General features: G+C 32.4%; 1 protein-coding gene across 1 annotated transcript in view; it reads left to right on the forward strand.

Moving 5' to 3' along the window:
- p115 (general vesicular transport factor p115) overlaps positions 1–20,942 on the forward strand; it is a 382,166-nt gene that overhangs the window by 148,133 nt on the left and 213,091 nt on the right. Inside the window, exon 9 of the mRNA XM_089595028.1 lies at positions 18,684–19,111. Coding sequence (XP_089451154.1) covers positions 18,684–19,111 — 428 coding nt within the window. The remainder of the gene's footprint in view (positions 1–18,683; positions 19,112–20,942) is intronic.

The raw sequence follows: 20,942 nt of genomic DNA on the forward strand, positions 1-20,942 counted from the left end.
GATTTTTTTTTATCTTAAAAATATTGAAGTGTTTTGAAAAATAAGAGTATTTTATTGTTTCTTTTATTATAACTGACCTAAAGTTATTTTTGAAAGCCTGCAGAGTTTTTCTGAAAGCTTCACCTTATATTATTGCTTTTTTCCAAAAGGAAGATCATTATCACATAAATCTTTCAACGTTTCATCTACTATTCCGAAAGCTTTCTTTGGAGTCATTGACATTTTATTCTATATTGTGATATCGACTTTTCTTAATTTTTTTTTTCGGATTCACGTTTAAAAAATGCTGTTTTAATGTTATTTCAATCTAAAAGTTCTGTGACTTATCACACCTTTTGGTAACAAAATAGAAGCAATTCCAGTCCAAGTCATAAAAATTTTTTTTCCCTCAGAAGTACAGAAATAAATTATGGTTTTATACAAAAAAGTTTTACCATAAGCTCCTCGATCATTTGTACAAAAGATTTATTGGAATTCAGATAAATTATTTCAAAAATGTATTTTTGATCGTTATTCAGTTAATTATACAAAATATTAAACATTTTTCTACTGAATTTAATCAGTTTTTCGTCATATTGATTGTACTTGGGATTAATAAGCCTTTCAATTATTTCTGGTTCTGGTAAGCTAAAATCTTTGCAAGATATATTTTTAGAAGAAAAAATATTATTTAATTCCAAAAGAGCAAAGTTAATCTTGTTCTCAGAAAAATCTTCGGTAAATAATTTTTTTAATGCATTCCATTCATCGTTACCTTATAGATATTGTCCGATAAGAAAATCATGCAAAAATTTTCTTTACTGAAAAGGTAACATACTTTTGCAGGCTTCCTAAAAAATTTGGAAAATTTGGAAGTTTTGTTCAAATAATTTAATGAAATGTTGTGGTACATATAAGTTTTTTCAAATTTGTCTATCTTATTCAAATCAAATAGAGTAGTAAGTGTTGTTGTCCAGTTTAGTACTGCTTGGTCAATATCGTTTTTGTAGAAAAATTTTTTTTTTTTAATATTCAGTGTGAACTGCTAATCGTATAACACGGAAAAATAATCCAAGGAATTATAGCATGAGAACCTATACTGCGTTAGTGTGACTCTTAAGTCATGCATAAAATGCTTGGATTTCATATATATACTTCATTAGATGTGACAATACAAATATTGTATGGTCTGCTAGCTGACATACTATGACTAACGTAGGCGTAGTGCGTGGAGCTCACGCGCAAAGTGTATGGTGTGCACACATGCTGATTTAGAGTGAGGGCTATACGTATAATCTATATACGCCGTCATATGTCGTGCCCTTTACGCGTAGCAGTGCAATACATACATAGTATATAGATGTATAGGCATAACTGACAGGGATCAGGGGCCCTATCTTCTTAGCGCATCGTTAAAGGCTGTGTTAACGTCGATGTAGAGTATCGTATGGGGTATAGTTAATGTTGACGTTATACTATTTTCTACATTATTATTATAGCTTGACCTGGACTAATTGCATTAATTATTTCAAAATACTTCACGAACTTATTTATTTTTATACATTTTGGCAAGATACTTTTTTTCATTTTTTGGTAATGTATACTTATTAAATAATTAAAATAAAATTAGAACTGGATTATTTTCTTATGGCCGACATACATTCTTTGCAGCAACTTGCTCAGGTATATTACTAAAAAAATATTGAATTATATTTCACGTCAATTAAAATAAATATGAAATTTCATTATTATTTTAAAAAAAAAGTAGAAAAAAAATTCAGGAGTTAATTTTGGTATTTTTTACAATAAATTCGAATTGTAGAGACGGATTGTGATGAGACACGATGACACGATACACTTTACCGCGTGAGCTCCACGCACTGCGCCAGTGCGCGTCATGTTGTCCAAGCTCGCAGACCATATTAGTATAGTCACATCCGATGAATTATACTTGTGAAATCTACAGTGTTGTTGCATGCATTCACGCATATTATGTATAACGTGTCTCACACTGCAACAATGTTAACAGTGCTCATGCTATTATTGCTTGGATTTTTTTTCCCTGTACAGTATGACTCCTGCCCGTAAGTGGAAACTCTTGTATTTGCCATGCTTCTTTCATTGGACTTCAATACCTACCGCTAATCAAGTGTATAATTTCATCAAAAATTACATTATGTTCTTCGTTATCATTTAAATAAACTTCTTTCATTTTTACGGATGCTTTATCGCTGCTCTTCTGTACAATAATCATACGTTTACTCTCTGCTATTAATTTAAGCACAGCATCCAATGTTTATGTGACATATATATTTTTTCAACAAATATCTGTTGTATAAAATAACTATAGAATTATTAACTAGAATTTTCGTATTAAAATTTTTAATTTTGTAAAAATTGTCATCCAAACTATTGTTTCGTCTTTGGTAATGTGGATATCTAATAAACAAAAATGCAGTATTATTAAAAAGTTTTTGGAAGGGATCGCCGGCCTTACCGGCAAGGAGTGATCCCTGACACTTGGGGCTTCTCCGGGGATGCTAATTAGCCTGGATCCGATGCTTTGGCAAAGAGCGCCGGCTTAACCGGCGAGGAGTTGGACGTCCTGGAATATGAAGTCCACTCCGAGAAAAGGCTACACAGTGGCGAGTCGACCCAATGCACCATTGGTGCAGAGAGTGTCAGCTTAACTGGCAAGGTGTTCCACCGGAGATACTCACACTGTGCCCATGGATTCAGGTATGATATTAGGAAAAAGGGTTGGAAATGGGTGTGGCAATACACCCCCACACATAGGTGGTGAGTGAGTGGCCCCAGCGGCTAGACTAGTAGGCTGCCGTGGTAACTCGGTAGAAAAAAAAAAAAAAATTTAATGATTTGACGATTATAAACAATATGTAACAGCACAATACAATAAAAATAATATATAGGCAGGCCAGTACAAGACTGCGCTTTCATAGAATCTTCCGATGGTTTTAAAACAACTTTCTACTGCCTATACGCTGATTACATCTCTAACATCACGTTCACATCTATCATATACGATCTTACACTTATTCCTAGTCCATATTTAATATCCAAAATACAATCATACATAGAAAAGTAAGAAAAACCATCCTGTAGTATAGCTTTCTTCAATAGGGTAGTATTACATGCCAGTGAATGTCCCTTCAGGACGTTCATCACATATATAATTTTTTTGACAGATATAATTCAAACGTCAAATGTACATTGAAATAGCAAAAAAACCCCACAAAAATTGCAGCTTGTTTCACTGTACCAGTATTTTGTATATGTTACAATTAAAAAAATCAATATTTAACGTGTAACCCGTTAAAAAAACCACGTTATATGGCATTTATATGATTTGTAGGAATCTTCCAATTTTTTGGACACAAAAGATTACATTTAGATAAACCTATAGAATTTTCAAATAGACCCACGAGTTGATTTTTTAATGAAGTTGGAAAGAGGGGATAAAGTGTGCGTTAAATCATGTATGTGAGTACATCCACATGAGAAAAAGAATTGCCATCTTTACTGGCAAAATATGGACAACAAAATTTGGACAAAATATAAAAAATTTTGACAACTATTATTTTTTTACTGTCAAAGTATTTAATTAAATAGATAAGAACAAATATTTATTGATACATTGGAAAGCTGCTCTGCTAAAATATACTAATTTTCGAGTTTTCTGAAAAAAAATTTAAAAAAAATTATTGTATTAAGTAAATTATTTATTATTTAATTTATAATGAAACCAAACAAATTAATATACGTTAAATAATAATTTACATATAAAATAAGTAACGAAGTACACCATTACATGCAGGAATTGAATTCCCTACATGGGTAATTCTTTTACAAATCCAACGAATTTTGACTTTCACCTCTCTGATTCGGCTGAAAATTTTTTCCCAGTTTCTGTATTTAAAAATAAAAGATACGTGTCCGAGAAACTTTTTTTTTATCGCCTATTTTCGAATTTATAAGTTATAACAAATTTCATAATAGTGGTTGGAGACTCATTTTAAACAATGTATAGCTCCGAATACTTAAGAGCTACAAAATTTTTACCAATAGCACCTTTGTAGCTAAAGAGTTAAACTTTAAGAAAAAAAATTAAAAAAAAAAATTAATCAAAAATTAATATTGTTATTAAAAATTTCATAGTTTTAATCGATTTTTAACCATTGCCCCCAAAATGGATCAAGTTTTTATTATTACCATCGTATTTTAAGTCAAATTTTATTTGAAAATCATGTTTTTACAATATGGAGACTTTTCAATTGTTATTGTTAAAATGTTAATTTATGTAGCGCATAATTGTTAAAAAAATTGTTTTTTGAGTATAAAATAATTTCTGTACCTCGTATCAAAAAAAGTTAAGAGTAAAAGTTGTAGATAATTAAAAGATCTACAACTTTTCTACTTACCATTTGTCAGTATAACCTCATAATATTGTATTATCATGCAAAAAAGCGAGAAATCACCATTTTATTATTTATTAAGAGTAATTTTCTACTTGTAAAACGTAGATAAGCAAAAATAACTGAAAAAATTATATTTTATTAATTTAATGAAAATGTGTATTAAAAAACCAAGTAATTGTTATGATTGCTTAATATTCATTTATAGATGAAACATAATTTTTATATACAAGTAAAACTTTTTTTACAGTTTCATAACAAAATTATGTCACTTGATAATTTTCACAATATTTGTTTTTTCGTGCAACGAAAACGGCCTTGCTTCTTATTTTTGACAAGATAGTGGAACCATGCTATAATATTTTAGCGTTCCCTTAATCGTTGTTGCCCTCAAAAATCTCTCTGACACTTATTTTCTTTCTTCTTCGTAATCATCATTTGTAGAACAACGACAAATAATATTTGGCAGTGATTCTATGGCCCAATCAAAAAGTTCTCGCGGCGTTTGAATGGGATTGTTAACTCTCTGAAGACTTGCTCTGGCAGCTAGTCGTTTTACAGTCCCACCTATTCCGCCGCATGGCCCCTTTCCATGTAAGTGGGAAAAAATGCAACTCTGCTGCTATTTCAGAGTCTTAAAAGTGATGAGTGAGATAAATAAAGTTCTTTTTATTTTTATACTGTCCACTAGCACCGTCAGACATGTATATTATTTTATTAACACACGGTAAATTAATTTTAATAAATTCAGTCAACTGTTTTTAATATAGATGTACAGCAATAGTGTCGTGATGTAAGCATTCAGAAATGCAAACAAAACTTGAAATTTTTAATTTATCCAAGTCATTCCTATAATAAATTGAAAATGGGTGTACGGTTGCCTGATCGTTGTTCCAATTTATACCCTGAACTGAATTTTGAATTATGAAAGCATAATTTTCTGAGAAGTCGCAAATTACGATACACTCGTATTCTCTCAGTTTATTTTTCACCTCATTAAAAAAATCCCTTTGTTAACTAAAAATGAATGAATCAATAGTTTTTGCAAACCTTTACTTAACTTCTGTAAAAATTCATCAACTGGAGATATTTGGGTCTGCAAAGAGGTTTTTTTAATCGTAACCCATTGTTTGTAGGTAACAATTTTAATACATTTTTCTTTAAAAATTTTCTCCAGTTGCTCAAAAACATTCGTCACGCCTGGGCACTTCTTACAAGAATTTAAATAACAATTAGTAGTTTTGTTTTTGCATACCATACGATTGAAACAACCCTTATAATTGATCAAAGGCAGCTCAGAACCGGAAGTAAGTGATTTAAAATTGGCACCACTCACTAATAAACTAGCATTTTCATGTAAAGGCCACACATAAACACAGTGAGTACCAAAAGCTTCTGCCAAAACACAATACTTCGGCCTTAAGCTAGCAAACTTTAAGAAACTACATTTCATAGTTGGATACGTACTAGTAAAAATTTCAAAAAGTTTTTTTAAATTATTTAATACTAATCTTTTTTAAATAGGTGCCGATTTGCCGTTCACTTTTATTGAAATGTTATCTTTTTTTCCGGGCATATATTAAGTGTAATCGTCAGACTGGTACAAGCCAACAATTGTATCGATAACATCATCTATAGATAAATATTGTTTTGGGTTTGGATCCCCAATTAATCCTAAGGGATTATCTCGAGTAACAGTTTTTGCTATGCCTATCATCTGACGAGTTGTGGAAGGAAATGTATCCTCAATTTTTTTTTAAGACCACGATCGAAAAATAGTCAAAATCTTAGTTTTATGAACGTGGTCGGCGGAAGTATTGAAACTTTCTTGGAAAGCACTTATTACTATTGAGGACTTGTCGTCATCTGCTTAAAGATTACCTGGATCATCTCGGCTCAAATTAATATTTTTTTATCAATTACGGACGATATTTGTTTTGATTTTTCTTCCAAATACCTTTTCGACGATAGTTTTTTTTTTTTTTTTTGATCGGCAAAGATCCTAAGAAACTTAATCCTTTGTTGAAAAAATCCACTCGTTTACTTTGCAAAGACGCATTATCTCCCGAAAATCTAGATGTACCGTCACTGCTCTCAACTTTTATTTCAGATTCTTTACTTAAAGAATCCTCCTTATGGAGCGTCTAAAAAAAATTAGTCTAAAACATCGACATATGATTTTACGAGAGGTTAGGTATGCCTGAACTTAGTATAATAATTAAAATATCGTACGTACCAATTCTAGTAGTTCATTTTCACTCTCTTTTTAATCTTTTTTTTTTATCTTTGATAACTCCAATCGGCAAGAAGAACAAATTTTTTGCTGTAATGCATCTGACGAAATTGCCAAGTCCAGTTTCAAAAGTTGATTTTCATTTACTGTCCTTAAATTAGAACTGTTTGTTGTTGGATGTTTGAGATTAAAAGGATTAAAACATACGTCTGATCTATAACTAGTATTTTGCATTTTACGTGCCTCTTGTCGTGGCATTGTTACAAAGTAAAAATTATTTAACTTTTAATTAGAACGAGTGAAAATATGTCTTGGAAGTGGACTAAAATAAACGCACAGCTAATCCAAAAGCCAACGAACTTGTAGTACGGGGAATGTACGCGAGTAGCGTGGGTAACACTTTGAATCATAGATTATACTGTAGTTAGGCTTCCTTGCCAAATTTCAAAATACCAAAAAATCAAAGAGATAAAAAATTTATTTTTTATATTGAAGCAGACAATTAATAAAACAATAAAAAACAAAGTAGCAATAAAAAAATTTAAAGAACAAAAAACAGTTTACGTGTTGATGTTACGTCGAGCATTGTTATTATCAGTTTTTGTTTAGTGGTTAATATTTTTTTGTTTTTCTTTAATGAAAATTCGTTCTGTCATAAAATCGAAAATATGCGATAAAAAAAATCCCTTAGTCACGTATCTCTTATTTTTAAACATAGAAACTGGAAAAAAATTTTCATCCAAATCGGAGAGGTGACGATTAATTTTTAGCAAAATTCGTTCGGTTTGTAAAAGAATGACTCATATTTGGAGTGTTCGTAGCAGAGTAGGTAAGAGCCTTGATCAGTGTGCAGAAGGCCCGGGGTTTAAAACTCTTTGGAGACTGTTTTTTTTTTTTTTTTTTTCTTAGAATTGGTTTATTAAAATTTTATTTATAAAAAGGAAATTTATAAAATTTAAAACGTGTGTGTGATGTGATGTGGCATGATGTAGTGAAGAGGAAACTGGAAGTACGTCACGGGGAACAAAGTGAAGGAGGATAATCAAGCAAAATTCACTTTCGTTACATTTTTTCTCAAGGTCAAAATCTGAAACTGTTATTTATCCTAGCGCAAAACGTACCTATAGAAATATAACTTAAAAAAGGAAGTTAAAAGAAGTAGAAAAGGGGTAAGGGAGAGAAGGGAAAGATAAGAAAAGGCCGAGAAAGCTCCAGATTAGCTCAAGGCTGCGAGCGTGTGTGAGACATTGTTTGACTGCGTGAAGCGTTTTCATTGTTTTGGTTGTCCCTGGTGATTTCGCTGTGCGATATTTCGGAGTAGTGTGATTCTGGTGTTTGTCCTGACCCATGATCTGGAGAGAACAGGTAACGACGGGTTCAAGGCCAACGATGTAACAAGAGTGGGAAAAAGAGCGTCTCTATAACAGCGTTTTCCCATAGCGACTTAAGTACCTGCTTACAGATAAATTTGTTGTAAAGAGCAGCGGCTTTCGTTTAACTCGCGATTTAACGTTACGAGCATCACCAACAGACACACACATCCATACCCGTGAATGGTTTTCTGTATTATTTTATGTTTCTTTTGAATATATCACTCAATTATAAATTAGTATTAGCTAGTGTTCATTTTAAATGTGTCCACCCCTTCCCCCTCTAGAGTATCGTATTAAAGTGGTCGTGAAAAGCGACGACGATGCAGCAGCCGCTATACTTGACCCTGGCACTTTCTCGACGGACAAGATCCGCGTATTAATTTATTGGAATTGTCGCCGAGGGTATCTGGGAAACACTGGCCTAGTCGAAGTCAAGCATTTTGCCTTGTTCTTCTGTATGGTGCGCTCACTTCATAACAATGTATAACCACAAGTTTTTTCGAAATTCGTCTTCTGTTGGTATTTTAGTGGAAATGTATTGATCTACATTTTTAGAAGTGTACAATTTATTGTTTAGATGCAGCTTAACTGTAATGTGAGCATGTGGCAAACCCCTTTTTTGAAATTCTATTATATAAATGTACGCGATAGTGTAACCAAAAATTTTTATTTCAATTTTTCGCTTAAAGTTAATTGTCATTTTGTATAAAATTCTGTGTCAATGATGTTTGATATGTCGTTTGGGGTTGTACCTTTAGAAAAATTTTTAAAAGCAGCTTTACCTCTTTTTGCTTTGGGCTATAAGTAACTGTTATTAGTCATTTTGATTTGCCATTTTTTCGCATTATTGGCATTGTATTCTATTTGTTTTGTTACATATATTAAGGACTACCTACGTTAGTTGCTGGTAAAAAAAAAAATTTTCTCTTTTCCGTTTATCTTCAAAATTTTTGCTATATTTGATGCATTGTTATGAATGTGACCTAATAATTCTTGGTAATACTCCATTCGTAATTGCTTTTGATTATTTCTAAATAAATTTATGCGATTATTTTTTATCAATATAAATATTCATGTAGAAAAATTGTTGAGTTAATCTTCTCGTGAATAACAAAGGACCAAAATTGTTATTGTTCAATGTGTAAGATAATGTTTCAATTTGTTCATTTTTTCATTTGTACAAATCATTTAGATAAATCATTTAGATAAACATATGAGTTAAATGGTTCTGGAATACCGGATTTTGATACGGTAATAGCTTCACATTCAGAAGTAACTACTTTATTGTAACGGTGTTGTAATTTATTAGTCCTTCTCATTTAGTATAATTGATAATTTAAAAGTTTGTTTAGGTTAGAATGTTGCTATGAATGTTTTTAATTTTTGGCTAAAGGATTGTCATTGCAGTTTTCAGTTGAAGTTTCTAAATGTATTTCAATTAAATTCGAATTTTCGTCCAACAATAGCTGTTATTATCAGATTATATCAAATTTTCAAAATTAAAGTCGTGTAGAAGCAGTTGCTGTAACTTTCTATTATATTTGTTTAATTGTGGTGAAAACATTTTTGATTTTTGTTTTGCTATCCGTTAAATCTGGAGCTAAACAGAAGAGTATGTTGCTGGTAATTTTTTTTGGAAGATAAAAAAATACATTGCCTGTCCAAGCTATGGATACATTTTTTTCACAAAAAATAATAATATAGTTTGATCTTTTGTACAAAAATTTTCTTGCCTGATTATCCAGGACCATTTATGAATAAAGTTTTCTCATTCTGTTTAACTATAACTTTGAAAATATTATTTTAGTTATAGTTTTACTGAATCAACAGTCCAAAAAAAATTTAATTACAGAATGTCATTTTTATAGTGCTTTTATTCTGCTGTAAAACATTTATTTTGGGCATTGGAACGTTTCATACAACTAATTGATAATTTGTTATTGGGAACCAAATGTACCTATTATTTGACATAAAATAGTATGATATTTTAGCTTTATTTGTAAATTCTAAGTATCAAAATAAGGTTGACTTTTTCATGTTTCATAAAGATATTTAAATTGTATGATTTAAATAAGATATTGTAATTTAAACACAATGTTATTAAATATACTTAACTATCAGCCAGTATTCAATCATATTTCATCATTATTTGGTAGTGGGAGACTGGCGCACGGATTGTAGGTAGTGGCAGAGCCCCACTAGTATATATGTATTAGGAGTTACGGAATGAGTCGAAATCCTGCATAATCCTACTATGTTGTTTAAATACATATTGAAAGCACGTAAAGTCTACATAAGACATTTTTACTAATTAGACATATTAGAGGGTCCGTTACTTCCAGAATTTTTACTCTTATAAGTGAAAAAAATAAAAGAATGGAATATTTAACAAATTGAGAAAAGAACGAGTTGAAAAATTATTAAGGGGTCTTGCCTTGTTGATAAAAGATCTACATGTTACATTAATGTAAATACAGAAATTTTCAATTTTTTTTTTAATTATTCGATCTCAAAATTACCACTATCAATAAAATACTAACATTTTTGCTGATACTTTCACCTCGTGTATCCCTTGATAAGTAAAAATTGTAAAATTTGGTACAAAAAGGTCCTAATTAAGTAAAAAAAGGCAAAATTTGGCATGTTTAGAAATTTTTTACTTTTACGTCAACCAAATCTATAAAATTTCAGAACCCTTAATAGAGCTTGTTGCTCTAGTGTTCTTTTACATAGAAAAATTACATTAGGCACCAATTGCAGCTCTACATTTCAGTGCTATGGTGCTGAACTGCGCTAACCTTTTACTTTTAGATTATTCTATTCAACGGAATGCGAAAACCGTTGCGAAATATTTTATTTTAGTGTTTTTATACCAGTTTAAATTGTTTAGTGACGCTTACCTTCTCTGGTGTATAAAAAAAGTGTGATATTTATCTGCTTTATAATTTTTTATTTCCAGCAGCTTAATACTGTTGTGATTCAATTATTTGCTGTTATAATTTACCATCATTTTTATGCAAATCGATGGTAACTCTCTATAAATTTTTACACCGTTATTCATGTGACAGAACGTTACGAAACAAGTTACCAAAGCTATTAGACTGTGAAATAGACACTTTGTGTATTATAAGGTATATGTGCTAAGAGATTTGATTTTAGTATGCAATTCTTGAAAAGTAACAAAAAAGTGAAAAAGAACGGAGTAACCGTTTATTTGAACATATTTTAATTTTGTGGAAGTCAGTGCTGTTCAAACAAACATAGCATTAGGTCACCTATTATACATTTTCATGGAATCAACTCCAATTTTCATTTATTGGAGCTACTGCTTTCAGCTGTACATTTATGTTTTTTTATTTTTGAACCCTAAAAAAAAAACTTTTAATTTCATTAGATTCTAATTAAAATATCAATAGTTACGAAATTCCTTAAGAATATGTATACATCTAACAGAATAAGTTGACTTATAATGATGAACTTCCTAGGGCAATACTTCCGCGGCTTGTATTATTGTATAATTAAGGGTAATTTGAATTCATGTATGTATTAGTATCTTATACGAAGAGAAATACGAATTCAAAATTATTATATAATTCATCACCAATATTACCGAAAAAGCTTAGCACATTTAAAACTTTATACTTACACATCAATTACCATGGAATTGATACAAGCTTATTTCTGATATTACGTTCAGTTATATAAATAAATTAATTATTTGTTATTCGTATGCATACACTATATTGGTGGAGCACAGTGGGGTGTTTTGATGGAAAATAATATTAGTAAGAATGACAGAAACGACGTCTGCATTCATTTATCATATTATAAATATATATGCTTCTAGAAAATAATGTCTACTAACACACATACGTGTATGTATTTATTTATTTTCAAAGTTTATGTCTCATCGTAGTTGGCTGATAAAAATTTGTACGTGTGGGTAAGTATCGGGATCCGTGAAGATTAGTAGGGTTTTCGTAAGATTCCACAAAAATGGAATAGGAGGTTGGGGAGGGGTTCAAGAAAACTTTTGCAGGGGACAGTGGGGATATGTTGGGTGGAAATGGGGGGAGGGTGGTAGAGGTTCTGGGCAGGAAGTAAGATAAGGCGAAGTAAGGGAGAAAAAGTCGGAATTGTACCGTGTTTAGTGGGTAGGTTGTGCGAGTGGTAGAAAGTTCACAGGGTCTGTGAAGGGGGCTGTAGAGGGGCTTTTAAGTGTTTGTGTGGAGTGTTCACATGACCGACTATATAATATAGGGAGATACATATGTATACAGGAAGTGAAATACATGTTACCAAGAAAGCGAACTCATATTTACTCATAGCAGCCCTGTGTTACCCAGCTATTACACTCGGAAACTCCTAGAGACATCAGTTAATGCCCCGAGGCAGTGCACTCATGATTATCCGCAGTACCCCCCCTCCCTGTGTTAGGCATTGACTACACTGTGACACTTCTGAACAAACCAGTTAACGTCCCCGAGACAGCACACTCATATCTACCCGCAGCGCCCCTTGTATTGCCCAGCTACTATAGAAGCATACTTCTGGGCACACTAGTCGACAATACCGAGGCAGCGCACTGATATGTTCCTGCGCATATTGACAAGGCTACATGTAAAGTAGTCGATAAATCTAATGATAATATTTATATCAATATCTTAACGAGAGTTTTCAATAATATTAGATGAGGTCTTCCTTTACACGAACTAGTTTTAAAGTAGGAGCGGTCGTTATTATAATAAGAAATATAATTATTAGCGATTGACTTTGTAATGGTACTCGATTGAAAATAAAAAAATTGTTTTCATTTGTTATTTAAGTTAAAATTATTACTAGTAAAACGATTCGAACTAATATTTTTCTATCCTGAATCGCATACTGTTCTTCAACTAGTACTTCTTCACCTTTTGATTCACATAAAAATTGGTTTCCCATAATAAAAGCATTTTCAACGACCATAAATAAATTTCAAAGACGAAGTTTTGATAAAAATATTATTTATTGTAACAAACCATCATTTTCTCATTTACAATAATATTTAGTATTGTCCAGATGCTAAAGTCCAAATAATTTATTTATTTAATTACAATCAAATGATAAAAATACTGTTTGGAACATTGTTTAAAAAGAAATTCTTGCAGATGACAATAAAACACTATTGAGTTTTACGAAAAATTCCATTTAAATTACTGGAATTTGTGTAAAAAATTAATTTTTTTTTTTTGTACAGGCAGTAGAAAGTAAAGTAGGCCTATTTTTCTTGGTATTAATAAAATAGTCTTAATAGAGCAAATCTAGTAACTTTTGTTATGGAATAACTAAGGTAACTTTCAGCTACAATATTGCTTATGGTACCAAGGTAAATGGGATAACCACATAAAAAAAAAGTGCTCCTTAATGATTATTGGAAAAGTGGAAAAGACATTATACAGATTATACATTTAATTTATAATTTTTTTGTGTACAAATTGGTAAAAAATTAAAATTAATTGTATACTAATAATTAAAAATTGAATTTTTTAACAGCTTACTAAGTTTGCTTCTCCTATAATATTGAAAAAAGCTGCTGCTTGAAGTGTAAAAAATTTCTAAGTATTTAAGCATATGGCTGAAGGATGAAGTGAATTAAATGTAAAAAAAAAAAAATCATTTGTATATGAGTATTCGAGATGAGCTAAAACCAAAAAAAGTGTATAACTTGTTAAAGTAACTTTAAAATATTTATGAGTAAAAGAGTTGAAACTAAACTACTGATGTTAAAATTGCACTATGTCTTTCAAATAATGTTCTTTTATTTTTCGTGTTGTGTAGAAATCAATATCCATAACATAAGTATTTACAATGATTATACAGAAATTTTGACTTCATGGTTTGAGTAAAATAATTATTCATTTTATTATGAAAAATCTCATGCAAAATTGTACACGTACAGCAAGCTAACATTATTATTAGAAATAACGTTTTAAAAATTTTGATTTTATAAAGTTTTAACAAAAAAATTAATGTAAAAGACGGTCAAATATGTTACAATAAGTATTAAAATTTTTGTATCGAGGGTGTGCACAGATAATGCATTATTATTCATGAATCCTCTCACGAAAGAATCCTTGGCTTTTCGACATGAAGAAGTCATCGAGCTTCTTTTGCACTTCTTCAAACGTTTGAAATTGTACAACTTGAAGCGCATTATTCATGGATCTCAAAAAATAACCATTAGTTACTGGTCTGAAGAGTATACCACAAAACTTCCCAGCTAAGAGATATTGAAATTTGATGGTCAAGTTTTGCAAGGTGAGGTCTGGCGTTGCCACACAACAAATTCACTGGACGTAGTCTGTAGCCAGTAAGTAGCCGTTTTTCATTCAACGTTCCACTCAAATGGTTTAGTTATTAGTATTAACATTTTGCTATAAAGGCTTGTGACCAATTTTAACGGTCAAAATTTCCAACTTTGGAAATTTCAAATGAAGACAATCTTCGTAGCTCAAGGTCTTCTCGAGATAGTGACTGGCAAGGAAACCAAGCCAGCACAGGATAATACAACAGGCAATGCTGAGAAGATAGCAGAATGGACAAAAAAGGATGCGAAGGCAATGCATTTTATTTCAACCGCCATCGATCATACGCAGCTCGGTTACCTTATCACGTGTACTTCGTCAAACGAGATGTGGGTGAAACTTTCTCCAGTTCACGAGCAGAAAAGTGCTGCAAATAAGTTGACTTTGTTGACGAAATTTCACGAGTACAGGATGACGCCAAGTGATTCTGCTTCCCTACATATGGCGAATATAGAAAACTTAGCCTGTCAACTCAAGGAAATCAGAGAAAATGTATCCGACGCTATGATCATGGCCAAGATTCTCGGAACCCTACCATCTAAGTACAGCCCGTTCATTTCGGCATGGGATAGTTCTTCGAGAGGAAGCCCGTTTAAGCAACATGGACGATGTGAGTAGTGCACTGGCTGCAACCAGCATCTCCAAGGACAGCGGTAAGAAGAGCCATCCAAGTAAATTATGCTTGTACGGCATCAATAAAGTTATGGCATGAACGCTTGGGACACATAAACGTAAATTCAATTGGCACTATGATTAAAAACAACGCGGTTTCCGGTGTTGCAATAAAAGGTGAGAGCAAATTTTTTTGTGAGGACTGCCCACGTGGCAAACAATCGAAATTACCTTTTAAGAAAGACGATAAAAATGTCAATATTGCGCCGCGAGATATCATTTTTACCGACGTTTGTGGTCCGATGACACCATCGTCCGTTGGCAGTGCTAAATTCTTTGTATTATTTAAAGATGAAGCTACTGGCTTTTGCAGCGTTGATCTTTTAAAGCATAAAAGCGATACGTCCGAAGCTCTTAAAAACGAAGTAATGCATGTTAAAAATCATTTTGATAAAGACGTAAAAATTATTCGGTCGGATTACGGTACAGAATATAGAAATGACGACGTTAAGAATTTTTTTGTCAAAAGAGGTATTAAGCATTACACTTCGTCCCCGTATACCCCAGAGCAAAACGGACGAGCAGAGCGAGAGATGAGAACCATTGTTGAATGCGCTCGCACGATGTTATTGGCGCGCGATCTACCTAATCGACTCTATGGAGAAGCTGTAAACACAGCCGTGTATATTTTGAACAAAACGCTTGGTGCTAGATCGTGAACACAAACGCCTTTTGAAATGTGGACAAATAAAAAGCCTAATTTATCGCATTTACGAGTTTTCGGTTGTGACGCACACGTTCTTGTTCCCGCTGCTTCTCGCAAGAAATGGGACGCGAAATCAGAAAAATTAATTTTGGTTGGTTATGAAAACGAGTCTGCCAATTATAGATTGTTTAATTTGAGTACCGGTAAAATAACTGTTTCGCGCAATGTTATTTTTAATGAAAATCTTTCCGAAGGCGCTAAGAATCTGTCTACGTTCTTGGTCGAAAATTTTTTTGACACTGAATCAGAACAGCTCGTTGTCGGAGGGAACGTCAATGTTGATGCTCCTCCAGAACAACATATAGATAATAACGATGTTGACGTCCCGCCCGAAAACGACCCGGGGGAGAGTGACGATGAGAACGCGAAGGCGAACGCGAATGACGATCCCGCGGTCGACGAGCATATAAACAATGTAAGCGATGAGCTCTCTGACCCTAAAAACGACGATCCGACTGGATACAGTCTGTGACCCCGAGGAAACTTGCGCCGTCCCAAACGATACGATTGCGTCATAGCGTGCGGTGAGTACCTCGATACGCCCAGTACATACAAACAAGCTGTGAACGGTAAAGATTCCGAATTGTGGAAACAGGTGATCGATAAGGAGTTAGATGCACACGCGAAAAATCGTTCGTGGGATATCGTGAAATTACCGCAAGGAAGAAAACCAATAGGTTACAAATGGGTATTTGAAATCAAAGATGCGAAACCCAACGATAAACAATACAAAGCGCGTCTTTGCGCTCAAGGCTTCTCTCAAGAAGCAGGCATCGATTATAGTGAAGTTTTTACACCTGTTGTGCGTTACGAATCGGTGCGAACACTACTGTCAATCGCAGTTCAAGAAGATTTGTCTTCTTTACAATTTGACGTAAGCACAGCGTACCTTAACAGCGAACTGAGCGAAACTATGTATATGCGTATTCCGGAAGGTCTTAATGTTTCATCGAAAAATTGCGTATTAAAGTTAAATAAAGCCATATACGGTTTGAAACAAGCTGGTCGCTGTTGGAACGATAAGTTCAACAATTGCCTAAAGAAATATACTTTCATTCAAAGCAACGCTGATAAATGCGTATATACCGGGTATTGCGATGGATCGAAAGTTTATCTAGCGCTCTACGTAGACGACAGTTTGTTACTATGTCGCGAGCAAAATGTTTTGAATAAGCTTGTTAAGATTTTTAATTTTCTAATTTAATTTTCATTAATCAAGAAAATTATATAAACAAAGTTTTATCTAAATTTGATATGCTTGATGCAAACACCGTAAAAACCCCAACTGATACAAATGAAAAATTAGTCAGTCCGATCGTTCCGAGTAATTTGAAAGTTTCATATCGCGAGCTTATAGGATCACTGTTATATATTACAATTATTTCGCGCGTGGACATTGCATATGCAGTTGGAGTTTTAAGTAGATATCTTGATAATTACGACGAACCGCATTGGCGAGCAGCTAAACGTGTCTTGAGATACTTAGAAGGAACGCGGTCGTTTGGATTATTATATCGTAAAGTAAAAGGCAAAAGCTCACTGATTGGTTTTTCCGATGCGGACTATGCCGGCGATCTCGAGACACGCAGATCAACCAGCGGATATACGTTTATGTTAAATGAAAATTGTATCGTTTGGTCCTCGAGACGTCAAGATTCTGTAAGCCTTAGTACCACCGAAGCTGAGTACATTGCGGCGTGCGAGGCATCAAAAGAAGCGATCTGGCTTCGTAAATTGTTAAGCGATATCGAGCATGGATATGCTGAACCTACTACATTATTCATTGATAATCAAAGTGCAATTAAATTAACAAGAAATCCCGAATTTCATCAAAGGACTAAGCACATCGATGTTCGATACAAATTCATATGCGAAAAAATAAGCGAAGATAAGATTGATCCTGTTTATATTGGAACGAATGATCAGTGTGCTGATATATTTACGAAAGCGTTAAGTTATGAAAAATTTAATCTATTTCGATTGAAATTGAATGTATTTTCCTTGTAGGCGCATCAAAAACATTCAAATAGTAGGGATGTTGGTATAGGTATATTTTTGCTTTTTTTTGTATTACCAACGTTACACTCCGATCTATAGTAGTATCATACATATTGGAGTGGGGCACCTACAAGCCCGCGCGTGCCATGCTGCGCTATTGCGGTACCTATACGAATACCGACAGATCCGTTGCGGCGCTCGACCTGTGAGCATCTCGCCCGCCTTTTTTCTTTTGTACACCAATACATTTTATATAATAAATATACTTAACATATATTTATTTGGTCTGCCTCAAGTCTCTCATACCTATCCTCCTCGCATACCAATAATTTAATATATCACTGTACCGTTATGACAAAAAAGAATAAAGAAAATGAAAAATGAACAAAACAAAAAAAAAAGAAAATTTTTTAACTCCAATTTATCTTTTAAGCCAAAATTTATATTTTTATCGAATTTTGAAAATGATATCTAATAGTAATACTCTGACTTTAGATAGAGCCGAAGAAGTCATAATAAAAACTGTCTTAAGGAATACGGAAAGAGGTAAATATACGTGAAAAAACTAATAATAATAAAAAATTCCGTCAGACTCTAATACATTTCAAACAATGTAAATAAAGGTACTTTTCGCTTTTAAGTTAAAATTAAAGTATTAAAACCACAATTTATAACAGTCTGATTACTCTAACGCCATGAGCTTTTTACCTTCTATAGATTTAAAAATAGTCTTCTCTGATGCTTTGTTTGTCTTTCAAAAGTTTTTGTTTCATTCTTTCAACAGCTACTTGGGGTTGATACAAAGATCTACTTATAACGAATGTACGTAATTTAACTATAATTATTATAATAAGAATCTAGCATCATTCAAGTATTACAAGTAATGCCCTTATACATGAATATACATGCTTAATTATTACAACTTTTACGTATGAAATGTTTCAGGGTCATTGATTTGCGGAGGCTTATTTTCACTAGAACCTCTTTCTAATTGGTTTTCGGCTGTTGCTTTATCTCATGCACTTATTGAAGACGTTAATCACAAAGAGCAACTGTTGGCTGTACTTCTTGCCACAAATATTGGTACGCCGCCTGTGACATTAATGCAACAGTGCATTACATTACTTCGACAAAGTAACAATATTCAATCTAATATTGGAATAGCAATGTTAGTATGTACATGGATTTCATATTGTCCACTGGCAGTTGAACGTTTCCTAAGTATCGATACATGTATGCCTCATTTGATGGCTTTTCTATCCTCTAACGAAAGCAATGATGACCAATATGAGGCAATACTACAAAGTGTCTACGCATTTCTCATAGCTATCTGTGTTCATTTTAATAATAACACTGTGCTAGACTACACAAAGGTATTAAAAAATTAAAGTATTTTCATTCTTTTATCTTACTATGCTTAGTATTAAAAATTAAGACGAAATAAAATAACATTTGAATAAAAAATATAATATTTTTAAGAATGAATTTCTACAAAAAAATCTGTACAAATCTCTACGTGAATGGCATTTGGTGATATTTAGTAAATGTGAGTAAATATTTTATAAAATTCTCCCTTTAAAAAATTTGTTATTATTAAGCATTCTCATGAAACCTTGACACATCTCTGTAAGAAGAGTTTGACTTTATTTTATATTGTATTCTTCTAAGTATCAGAATAATAACCATGCATGCAGCAAAAATTTTTTCAATATATGTTGTGCAAGTATGGGTACTACATTTTTCCATTCATACAACACCATGCTCAATTTTACTACAAGCTTAAAATCTTTCTTAGTAGCTTAGAAAGTGCAAGAAACAGGTGTGATTGAAACAAAAAAGAACAAACATCGTTCCTTTTTTCACCATTGGTTGAAGCATTCGTAATAATGATTCATGCTTTCAACGAACACGACTGATGCTTGCTTCGTATGTGTTTATTTGTAGATCATTGTTAAGTAAGCATATAATACGCTAGTCTTAGCTGAATTGGGCTGAGTTTACAAGCACCCCGCACTAATGGGTTCTATAAGTAATTGAAAACAAAACGATGATAAATTTCTATTGTTTTAACCCTTCCGTTTTCCTATTTTTTTGAGCTACCTAATTAATTTGAAGCAAGTAGCAAATTTGACTTGGCATTTGGTTGCATCGAAATGTCTAGTTGCAGTACACATCCTTGCTATCGTAGAGTTTGAAATGTTGGTCTTACATGAATTCATGTTTTTAACTATTGTATATAGCAATTAATTTACAATTTTAGAGCAGTTATGTATGTCATAAACAGAATTTTAAAAATAAGTTTTTTTAAATTATTTCATACGTACCCTTGAAAGTAAAACAAACATTTATAAAAACAAATTACTGTAACATCTCTTTCAAAAATTTTATTAAAATCGACCAAATTCATCTTTGATCATATTAACCAAAAATTGTATTTTATGAAAAAAAAAAAAAGAAAAGAAATGATGAACAAGTTAAAGTCGAAGACTTGAACACAGTATTGCTGGATTTCAAGCTTTCTCCTACGCAGCCTAAACCTTCATACATAAACATAACTTAAAAAAATCGTTTTTTTTATCACATAACTTGTCTTTGCAAATAGGATTCATTGCCACATATAGAGAGTCATTCTATGTAAACAAAACGAAACGTAATTGGCTCTAAACCTGATTACTAGGAAAAACTAACTTCAAAAACTTTTCAAGTATGTTTCAAGTTTTTTTTTTGTATTCTGTACAATAAATACTAACAAATGGTTTTTTAATTTTATTTTAGAAAGTTTCTGGCTTATCGACTGCCTTATTGCAATGAATCTCAGAGTCAGTTAACAGTAAACAAAATACATTGGCTGTAAGCGCATGGAGCAGCTATTCTGTGCGCACTATACGCACGTCTTAAAATTATTACATCTTCGAGGAAAATTATCTTTAATACATTTTCAAAGTCGCAAAATGTTGGTTTTTAATCGTACTACAACTGTAAAAATGTTTATAGTAATATTTTTTATGCATCTATGGTAAAAATGTTTGTAAACAAATTACTTAGCTCATTTTCATAAGAAAACATTACTTTAAAGTGATTGAATATTTTTCTCAACGTTATTTGGGGCTACTGCTACACTTTATTGTAAAGTTCAGATTTTTGGCTTTAAAATGAGAGGTGTTAAAGCTTCATATCCTGAAGAGAAGCCGAGTTATGAGCGAA

This window comes from Copidosoma floridanum, unplaced genomic scaffold (genome assembly GCF_036245765.1).
Source record: "Copidosoma floridanum isolate Cflo_tuat_1 unplaced genomic scaffold, Cflo_Japanese_pri ptg000024l, whole genome shotgun sequence".
Taxonomy (NCBI): Eukaryota; Metazoa; Arthropoda; class Insecta; order Hymenoptera; family Encyrtidae; genus Copidosoma; species Copidosoma floridanum.